The sequence below is a fragment of the Onthophagus taurus genome, chromosome 11 (genome assembly GCF_036711975.1).
Source record: "Onthophagus taurus isolate NC chromosome 11, IU_Otau_3.0, whole genome shotgun sequence".
NCBI classification, from domain to species: Eukaryota; Metazoa; Arthropoda; class Insecta; order Coleoptera; family Scarabaeidae; genus Onthophagus; species Onthophagus taurus.
In genome coordinates, this window is record NC_091976.1 from 32,479,174 (window position 1) to 32,490,461 (window position 11,288).

An 11,288-nucleotide genomic window follows, 5' to 3' on the forward strand; every position below is an offset into this window, starting at 1 on the left:
AAGCAACATGATGGAGTATGTTTTGGTGCCGAGAACGGCTGTCTAGATCGTTTGGTCACTTCGATACGTTAACTTTTCGAAATTTAGAAGCACCATAACTTCATTTTTTTAAATGACACCCCCCATATTTTATTACTTAGTCGTCTGCGGCGTCTCATTTTACATCTTTTATATTTCATATGTCCTATGTCCTATGCCATATAAATTATTAAAATAGAAATTGTTAAAATAAAACCATTTTTTTAAATACTTATATATATACAGTTATTACAGTTATGTAAATACACAATAAATTCGTGTTTATGTACAGAATATATACGTAACTAAATACAGTCTTTCTAATAATTAAATTACATTTAAATAGACAACGTCCTCCAAAACGAATTCTTCACCAAGTCATAAGACATTTTTGGTTTTTGAACGGTTATGGCAACATCTAAGGTACACAACGCCGATTCCGACAAAACCAAGGGATAATACTCCAAACAACCGTTACTCTCTACTGATATTTCAGTTGTATTTTCTTTTCTGCAAACAACAACAATTAGGTTTCATAAAATAACTTAGTTCATTTTACTTACGACACAAATTTCGGCGTTACAAACATTGAATCCGTAGATAATCCGGTTGGATTTAACGTAATAACTTTGATACCCAACGGAGCCAATTCCGTTCTTAAAGCTTTGCTTGCTCCTTCTACTCCATATCTAGCAGCGGTGTACGCAACCAAGCCTGAGTCTGTTGGATTAACAGCTCCGATTGTAACGATACGGCCAGAAGCGGTTTTTAATAAATTTTGGAAAGTCCGTGCTGTTCTTAAAACACCAACGACGTTTGTTTTTAAAACAGCATCCCAATGAGTTATATCTTGTTGATCAAATCGACCGCGATATACAGAACCGCTTGTATTTATTACAGCCCATATACCTTAAAATTGTATCAAATTAATTAAGTTAGATTAAAATTGGGATTATATTACCGTCTTTTCCTGCTGGTAAATGCGCCCTAATTATATCGACCGCTTCATGAAGCAGATCTTCTCTTGTAACATCCAATGGTAAAGCCACCAAAGCGCCTTGATGACCAGAAATCGATTCTCTATGTTTTTGCCATGATCTAATAATTCTCGATGAAGTGGTATCGGGGGATTCCTCACTCGTTGAGATGTCTTTTAATCCAGCAAATACTCGAAATCCTCGATTAGCGAGATGAATCGCAATCTGAAAAATCTTAATAATAAAGGAAAAATGAAACTATATTCTTTTACCGACCTGTAATCCAACTGCGTTATCGCAACAAGTAACAAGAACTGGTTTTCCAGCACCTGGTGATAATTCTTGCGGTTCAGAACCGAAACCCACTCGAATTTTACAGATTAAATACAAAAGTAAAGCGCCGGCAATTGAAAATAACGCAACCAATTGAATGGCTAAAACTAAAGCGGTTTGTTCGTCCATTATCTGTAAACAAAGATTGAAATTAAAACGTACTCTATTTTATTTTATTTTATTTTAATAGCCCATTGTATTCAATGTATTCGACACTGTCATAGTTCCATTTTTATGAATCCATTACATCGAATACAAAATTGAGGCGTGACTCGACTTGAATAAGCAATTGTCCACACCTCATTTGATGATAACATCTCAATTAAGAATAACCAAAAAAAATCGCGATATTATTACAAAGAGAAAGTACGGAATCGTTTGAATCCAACACGGTTGTTCTAGCGTAACGGAAACAGGAACTATATCCGTTAAGAATATTATTGTAATAAATGTAGACAATAATAAACTTTCATTATATGAAAGTAAAATTTCTAAAGAATAGAATGCGACTGTAGGAAGTCTTGTATTAATTGTGTATGTGAGTAATGTGAGAGTGCGACGATTATGGTGGAACTAAACGATAAAATGCGTGTAAAGAGAACGGCCTCGTTAAAGATGTTAAAAAATTAGCACTTAAAAAATTTTATATGATATCACATTACATTTCTAACTGTACATTACATTACATTACATAGAATACATATCGGGTAGGTGGACCAACCAACCTTGCACCGCGACCCTAAGGATCTATTGTACCCCGATAGATATCGTTATCAAATTTCACCGTGCTCTTAACGAACATTAATACCTTGCTCGGCGAAAGGTCATTCAGATCTTTTGAGGAGATAAACTACGACCCAAAAATCGAGAATCTGATACGGTTAACGGCAGGGCAGTGGCATAAAACATGCTCAACCGTCTCTGCTTCCTCCGCACATAGTCGGCATTCAATATCGTCGGCTAAACCCAACAAGTTGAGGTGTGCTTTTAATCGGCAGTGCCCAGTAAAAACACCCATTAGAACTTTTATGCTACTACGGGCAAGTCCTAAAATATTTCCGGGTTTGACAGTGGCGATGTTAATAAACACCTTAGCATGTCTCATTCCAGGAGAACTGGTCCACAGTAGGCGAAGTCTCTCTTCAGCCCACAGTCCAATCCTATATTTGGCCATCGCAAATGATACACCAACTGCTGGTTCCGGCCCCACAAACGCTTCAGCGCTGCCATCTCGTGGTAGCTTATCTGCCGCTTCATTGCCAGCAACCCCAGAGTGACCCGGGACCCAGATCAGAGAGACTCTGTTATCACAACTCAGTGTGTTTAATGTTCTCTTACAATCATTAACCAGAGCCGACACCGTTTTCACGGCTTGCAGCGCCTGGAGAGCGGCTTGACTGTCTGAGAAAATTCGTACTGTCATGTTCTTCACCCCTCTTTCAAGAAGGATTTTAGTACCCATGTCAATAGCAAATACTTCCGCCTGGAATACAGTACAGTACGTACCCAGGCTGTAGGCTTGCTTAATTCGAGGTGTCTGGCAGTATACTCCTGCTCCTATCCCTTCAGGCGTTTTTGATCCATCTGTGTACAAGCAAATGTCTGCCCGAACCAGAGAATTTTCATTTTCGATCCAGGACTGCCGCTCAGGCAGTACAATGTGGTATCGAGCGTTAATCACTGATAGTGATACCGCCAAATCTGACGGCATTGATAGCACAGTATCAGTGCTTATAATGTCTTCCGCAGCCCATTGGTAGGACATGTCGGAACAGTTTTGAGCATATTGCTTAAATCTGTAAATGGTTGTTCTAGCCACTTTCTCTATATGCAAATGCAGAGGAGATAGGCCAAGCAGAACCTCCATTGCTAGAGTTGGCGTTGTGCCTATCGCACCAGAGATTGCCAATCCAGCTACTCGTTGAATTCGTGAAAGTTTACTGATAACTGAAGTCTGTCGGACTTTCCTATACCAGGCTGCTGCTCCGTATGTGATCATAGGTCTAACCACAGTCACATAGAGCCAGTACAGTCTTTCAGGGGTAAGACCCCAATTTTTTCCACAAAGACTGCGACAAGTCCACAAGGATAGTCTAGCTTTGTGCAAAACTCCCTGCAAATGTCCATTCCATGACAGAGTTTTGTCTAGGATTACTCCTAGATATTTGACTTCCTTTGAGAAAGGAATTTCTTCACCTTGGATAGTTGGGCGGATTAGTCCATCCAACTTTCGCTTCCTGGTGAAGGGCACAACAATTGTCTTTTGCGGGTTTATTGAGAGGTTCTCTCCCTTACACCAAGCGCAAATGGTATCTAGGGTCACCTGGAGGACATTAGATATCCTCGGCAAACAGGTTCCTTTGACCATAACGACAATGTCATCAGCATAAGCTTGTATTTCCACACCAACGGCTTCGACTATCGCAATCAGATCGTCAACTAGGAGGGACCAAAGCAGGGGAGATAACACCCCTCTCTGCGGGCAGCCACCTCCCGGGTTGAAGCGTATCGTATCACCGTGGAGTGAAGTAGAAACTATTCTACTATCTAGCATATTGCGGATCCAACCCGCTATAGTGGTATTAAGAGATTGTGGTATTGCGTTGTTGAACGCTCCCTCTATATCCAGAAACGCACAAACTAAGATTTCTTTATCCTGCAGCGTCCTGGATACTCTACCAACTAAGTTGTGTAGAGCCAATTCTGCTGATTTTCCCGCTTGATAAGCATACTGGTGGCGACTCAGTGGACCAGATACCAATGGCACCGTACGGATATACCGTTCCAGAACTTTTTCAAGGGTTTTCAGCAGAAATGACGTTAGGCTGATGGGTCGAAAGGCATTAGAAGTAGGGACCGAACGGCCCGCTTTGGGTATGTAAGATACCCGTACCTTAGTCCATTCTGCCGGCACATATTTCCAGGCGACACTCGCTCTGAAAATTTTTACCAAAATTGGCAACAACAAAGACCTCCCCTGCTGTAATTTTTCTAACTGTATCATAATAACTAAATCGAAATCTCATTAAAATATGCTTCGTTACCGTTACAAGAATAAAACGCATCAAAATTCTTAACAACCTAACTGTTCTTTTTCTTCAAACTCAGCTTAAGATACTGATATAGCTTTTATAAAATTTCAATCAATACCAATCACTCGTTCATTACAAACAGATGTTCGATTTAACTCGATACCTTCTTGCGAAATGAAAACGTTTTTTACGTAACAACTATCTTTGAGGCATATGGTATTTTCTTCCCATTATTTTGTAACTGTAGTTGTTTCACTTTCGTCGATATTCGCACTATTGTCTTAAGAAAAGTTACGTAACTAAATTGAAAAAAAGAAAATAAAAATGTAAGAATTATTTTTTAATAGTGCTAATAAATCGTTACATAAACCATTCGAGTCACGCGAAAATTCTATTAACGTTTATAAAAGAATAATGTTTGAGTAACGTTTAAAATTAATAAAAACCCACTTCATCTGAAATATCTTAATGTTTAAAGTTCAACGACCGAAATGTATTAAATCGGCTTCTTAAGCAAATGCATGTGTATAACATGCGGGTAATAATGGTTTAGGAATGTGTAACACTTTTGAAATTACTTTTTTATGGACTTGACGCAACCCAAGTTTAAATTGAAAGAAATGATTTTTAGAAACTCGAATCTTATTTTAGTAAATTTAACACATCTTCCTGTTGTTGGCCAGTTTGCGACTGGCGAAACCGTTCGGTCACGGTTCCGACTTTTTCCTGTGACTAATAAGTCACTTCCTCGAGTCACTGCACAAATATAACAAGAAACTGAGCTCTCCCATAACCACCGGGATGTGAAGAAATAAAAACGAACTTAATTGGTATACACAGTGATTTAATTAAAGAAAAATCACTCGATTTAAATTTAATTAAAAGTTATGTGTCATTTTGAAGAGAAAAGTTCGAAATTTAATTTGGTATAAAAATAGAGATATGAAGATATGATTTTTTAAATTTGTTATAAGTTCGTGATTAAAATCAAAATTGCAACATTTTCATTAAAAATTATTTTTGAAATATTTCAATATAAGATATTTATGTTATACAGGTGTCTCCGAAATGCGTGTACAACGGAAGACCACAAATTCCTTGACTCAAAATAAGTCGATTTAAGTTAAGTTATCTATATCCCAAGTTGCTTCGTTTCGCCGCTAGACGACTTCAAAATTAGCAACAAAAATTCTTTTATTTTTTATAACTCGAAAACGCGAAAACCATTTTTCAGAAGTGTATTCACGTTAAACATAAATTGCAATTAGTTGAAATCATTGCCAACTACGATAAGGTAACTTTTGTAACTGCAATGACGAAAATAAAGGCTTGCAGATATTTAAAAATACCTTTTTTCTGGCTTAACCACTTATGTAATCAAAATCTTATAAGAGACAAAAACGGTTTAGAACTAAATGGGCTATTCAGAAATTATAATAATGTAATTGTCGCCTGGCCAGAAAAAAAAATATGGAGTAATATCCGGTGAACACATGACATTTCCATCATTCCTGTGTTTCTAAAATCGTATCAAAAACCATAAAAAGACATTAATTGAACCTATAGGAACTCACTTCTGAAAAATGGTTTCAATTGATTTACATGTTTTCGAGTTATAAAAAATAAAAGAATTTTTTTTGCTAACTTTGAAGTCCTCTAGCGACGAAACGAAGCAACTTTGGATATAGATAACTTAACTTAAATCGACCTATTTTGAGCCAACGAATCTGTGGTCTTCCATTGTACACGCATTTCGAAGACACCCTGTATATTATTTTAAAGAGAAAACTTTACTCTTTAATTTGGTATAAAAATCATTTCTTAATCTTTATAAATAAATGAGGTATGATTTTTTAAAGTTGATACAATTTCCTAAGAATTAGGTTAAAATTAAATTGCAATATTTTCATTAAAAATTCTTTTTGAAGGATTTTGACATACGATTAAGAGTTATATATCATTTCAAAGAGAAAACTTTACCCTTTAATTTGGTATAAAAATCATTTCTTAATCTTTATAAATAAATGAGGTATGATTATTTAAAGTTGACACATTTTCATGATCGATTAAGTTAAAATCAAAATTGCAACATTAACATTAAAAATTCTTTTTGAAGGATTTCCACCTACAATATTTAATACTTATATATCATTTTAAAGAGAAATCCTTAATATTTAATTTGATATAAGAATCATTTCTTCAACTTCATAAATAAATGAGGTTTGATTTTTTAAAGTTGACACATTTTCATCGATTAAGTTAATATCAAAATTGCAACATTAACATTAAAAATTCTTTTTGATGGATTTCCACCTACAATATTTAAGAGTTATATATCATTTTAAAGAGAAATTTTTACTCTTTAATTTAGTATAAGAATCATTTCTTCAACTTCATAAATAAATGAGGTTTGATTTTTTAAAGTTGACACATTTTCATCGATTAAGTTAAAATCAAAATTGCAACATTAACATTAAAAATTCTTTTTTAAGGATTTCCACCTTCAATATTTAATACTTATACAGAGTGTTTTAAAACAACGTTTAAATATTTATAGGGGTTATAGGTTAATCAACGTGGGTCGGAAAATCAACCGTTTTCGAGATACAGAATAAGATATAGATACAGATAAATTTTTTGGGACTCTAGGTTTTTTTTTTTAAACTATAACTACTACAGATTCGATATTTGGCTAATCGACAAAGTATGAAAGTAGAAAGGCTGTGCTCTCAAACTATTTCCATTGGCACGGCCGTACATAAACACCATATCGCTCATTTCAGCATTTGAATACAAGACCATTGCAAACGATTTCACTTCAGGTTTCGCAAAATCAAATTACTGGAGTTTGGTTATTTCGTAATTTGAACGAAACGTTAAATTAATGTATGTTAGCAGATTGTACGTAAGGCAAAGCCTACTCCTTGTAATGGTCAAATTTTGGTAACTAATGGCATAACGTTTTGTAATGGAATAACTTATACTAACTGGAAGCAATGGAAACATCATACTACTCTCAAAAAGAGACAGTTTCATACTGTGTCGATTTGCCAATTATCAAATTTGTAGTAGTTACAGTTTAAAAGAAAAAACGTAGAGTCCCAAAAAATTTGAACATCCTGTATCGCGAAAACGGTTGATTTTCGGACCCATGTTGATTAACACTTTTCGACTTGTTTTCTACTGTAGCACTACCCCTATAAATATTTAAACGTTGTTTTAAAACACCCTGTATATCATTGTAAAGAGAAATCTTTACTCTTTAATTTGATATAAGAATCATTTCTTAATCTTCATAAATACATGAGGTATGACTTTTTAAAGATGACATAATTTCGTGATAGATTAAGTTAAAATCAAAATAGCAACATTTTCATTAAAAATTCTTTTTGAAGGATTTCCCAATACAATATTTAAGAATTATATATCATTTTAATGAGAAAACTTTATTCTTCAATTTGGCATAAAAATCATTTCTTACTCTTCATAAATAAATGAGGTATGATTTTGTAAAGTTGACATAATTTCCTAAGAATTAGGTTAAAATCAAAATTCCAACATTTTCATTAAAAATTCTTTTTGAAGGATTTCCACATACAATATTTAATACTTATATATCATTTTAAGGAGAAATGTTTACTCTTTAATTTAGTATAAGAATCATTTCTTAATCTTCATAAATAAATAAAGTATGACTTTTTAAAGTTTACACAATTTCGTGATAGATTAAGTTAAAATCAAAATAGCAACATTTTCATTAAAAATTCTTTTTGAAGGATTTCCCCATACAATATTTAAGAGTTATATATCATTTTAAAGACAAATCTTTACTCTTTAATTTTATATAAGAATCATTTCTTAATCTTCATAAATAAATAAAGTATGACTTTTTAAAGTTGACACATTTTCATGATCGATTAAGAAAAGATCAAAATAGCAACATTTTCATTAAAAATTCTTTTTGAAGGATTTCCCCATACAATATTTAAGAGTTATATACCATTTTAAAGAAAAATCTTTACTCTTTAATTTGATATAAAAATCATTTCTTAATCTTCATAAATAAATAAAGTATGACTTTTTAAAGTTTACACAATTTCGTGATAGATTAAGTTAAAATCAAAATAGCAACATTTTCATTAAACATTCTTTTTGAAGGATTTCCCCATACAATATTTAAGAGTTATATATTATTTTAAAGAAAAATCTTTACTCTTTAATTTGATATAAGAATCATTTCTTCAATTTCATAAATAAATGAGGTTTGATTTTTTAAAGTTGACACAATTTTTGTGAAAGATTAAGTTAAAATCCAAATTGCAACATTAACATTAAAAATTCTTCTTGAAGGAATTCCCCATACAATAATTATGAGTTATATATCATTTTAAAGACAAATCTTTACTCTTTAATTTGATATAAGAATCATTTCTTCAATTTCATAAATAAATGAGGTTTGATTTTTTAAAGTTGACACAATTTTGTGAAAGATTAAGTTAAAATCAAAATAGCAACATTTTCATTAAAAATTCTTTTTGAAGGATTTCCCCATACAATATTTAAGAGTAATATATCATTTTAAAGAAAAATCTTTACTCTTTAATTTGATATAAGAATCATTTCTTAATCTTCATAAATAAATGAAGTATGACTTTTTAAAGTTTACACAATTTCGTGATAGATTAAGTTAAAATCAAAGTTGCAACATTTTCATTAAAAATTCTTTTTGAAGGAATTCCCCATACAATATTTAATACTTATATATCATTTTAAAGAAAAATCTTTACTCTTTAATTTGATATAAGAATAATTTCTTAATCTTCATAAATAAATAAAGTATGACTTTTTAAAGTTTACACAATTTTGTGATAGATTAAATTAAAATCAAAATTCCAACATTTTCATTAAAAATTCTTTTTGAAGGATTTCCACCTACAATATTTAATACTTATATATCATTTTAAAGAGAAATCTTTGCTCTTCAATTTGGCATAAAAATCATGTCTTAATCTTCATAAATAAATGAGATATGACTTTTCAAAGTTGACACATTTTCATGATCGATTAAGAAAAAATCAAAATAGCAACATTTTCATTAAAAATTCTTTTTGAAATCTTATCCACATAAAATTTTTAATTGTTATACATCGTTCTAAGTCCTATTAAAATCTTAATCTCCAAAACTAAGGTTGATTAAATTTTTGAAAGATGACAGTATTTTTTATTAAATTAAGTTTATTCCAGTAGAAAGCTCTTAATTACTCTTGAAGAATCTTTCTCGGTTTCTAACCCATTTAAATATTCTTTAATTACATTTTATACATTCATCTTAACAAAATTAAATGAAAGCTCGATTTTACATCTTCCTGTTTAAACTCTTCTTGGAGACTATGTTATGTAAATTTTCAGCGATTAATGCAGAAGGCGAACTTCGCCATAAGTTGTTTGGTCAGTTCCATCAACCAGCTGGTTATACCAACAGGTGAAATCTACAAGAGAACCTGCAGGCGAATGTTAACCTTTGGTGAAACTGATTTTCTACACCGTATAAGAATGTTTAAGTTATCTATTAGCAAGCAAATCACATATGGCACACTTTAATAAATCAAATCAAGAATTTTTTGGCGAGATTTTTAAGAAAAAAAATTTAACCGTTAATTCGAATGTTTAAGAAACTTGAAATCCTTGGTAAATTTAAGAATCGCTTTCAAAATAACCTACAAACTAATTAAAAGTTGTCTTTAAACAATATTTATCAACATGCAACCGACAAATAAATTACGTCAAGGTCGGTTCATTTAGATGACTCAATAAAGGCGGTACCATCTCTGACTTACATTCTTAACGTAGATGTTCTATTGTTCGAAGACGTGCGTTTGGTAAAACGAAGAAGTCGGAGAATTTATCCCTGACCTTGCCGAGAGGAGCAGCACAATTGAAGGAGGAAAACAATACAACTTTTCGTTGCTTAAAAGATTGAATAGAATTGTTTTTTAAATCGTCATTGTAATTTTAGAACGGAGTTAATGTTTATAAACAGAACATGAAGAATACAAGGATACAGTCACCGCTATTTAAACTCAAAACTCAACCGATTATGATTGTTAAATTAAATTTGTTGGACTCGATTAAATTGTTGAATGTGATTAATTTGTAGATAAAAATGTTGTGATTAGGTAAAGCGTTTTAATTTGAATTAATAAAATAAAAAAATATCTCTTACTTTTATTTTTGTAATAAAATATAATCCAAAACTTTAGCACTATCTTCACTTATACACTACGCACATTATTAAATCGAAATATAAAAGGTTGGGTGTTAAAAAGTTATGTTCCATACAATATGTAAGAACGTAAGTGGAGAACTGCGGCGGACAAGCGTCCAAGATTGTTGTAATAGGCTCCTGGTCGAGTTGAAAGCATTCTCTGAAGACCAATCGGACGCAGTCGCACCAGTCCTTAAGGAATGTGGATAGCTTGAACTCTACTACAAGTTCTCCATCGAGTACAGTTTATATCAGAAAATACATTTAAAGACACAATTACCTAAAAAAATCATTCTGTGATTATGATTTAACAAGAAAATAGATTTAGGTTAACCTAGATTCCATAACAAAAAGAAGTAGTAATTAATTTTACGTAAATTTCGCACGTTATTAGCGTAACCAAGACTTCTTTGTTCTTCTCTTGGTATTTTTTAAAACAACAATAACATAGTAATAATAATAATGGGTTTGGTTTAAAGTTTAAAGAAAAGTAGAAAGATAATTTTTTTTAAACTTTGAAAGTAACACTTTCTTGGTAAATAATAATTGTTATTATAATAATACGGTTAGAAAATGCTTTATTTTTTAAGAAAAGAAAGTGTATATCTTTGCAAGATTTTATACTTGTAAATAGTTATTATGGAAAGTGACGTGCCATACAAA

The 11,288-nt window shown here is 32.1% G+C and overlaps 1 protein-coding gene across 1 annotated transcript; it reads right to left on the reverse strand.

The window, feature by feature from the left end:
- Nucleotides 1-244: 244 nt before the first annotated feature.
- Nucleotides 245-10,675, reverse strand: LOC111425043 (D-beta-hydroxybutyrate dehydrogenase, mitochondrial). The gene is made up of 5 exons (XM_023058795.2): nucleotides 10,584-10,675; nucleotides 1,272-1,460; nucleotides 980-1,220; nucleotides 582-927; nucleotides 245-528 (listed from the first exon to the last, which is right to left on the reverse strand). Exons 2-5 carry the CDS (start codon nucleotides 1,455-1,457, stop codon nucleotides 357-359), a joined length of 945 nt encoding a protein of 314 aa, XP_022914563.2. The 5' UTR covers nucleotides 1,458-1,460; nucleotides 10,584-10,675; the 3' UTR covers nucleotides 245-356.
- Between the last annotated feature and the right edge of the window lie 613 nt (nucleotides 10,676-11,288).

What these genes read in the sequence shown, in the direction of transcription:
- LOC111425043 (XM_023058795.2), bottom strand. Translation starts at nt 1,457, where the DNA reads ATGGACGAACAAACCGCTTTAGTTTTAGCCATTCAATTGGTTGCGTTA. An exon ending in TTTACCAGCAGGAAAAGACG is followed by an intron (nt 928 to 979) that starts GTAATATAATCC and finishes TACAATTTTAAG; the next exon opens with GTATATGGGCTGTAATAAAT. An exon ending in GTAACGCCGAAATTTGTGTC is followed by an intron (nt 529 to 581) that starts GTAAGTAAAATG and finishes TGTTGTTTGCAG; the next exon opens with AAAAGAAAATACAACTGAAA.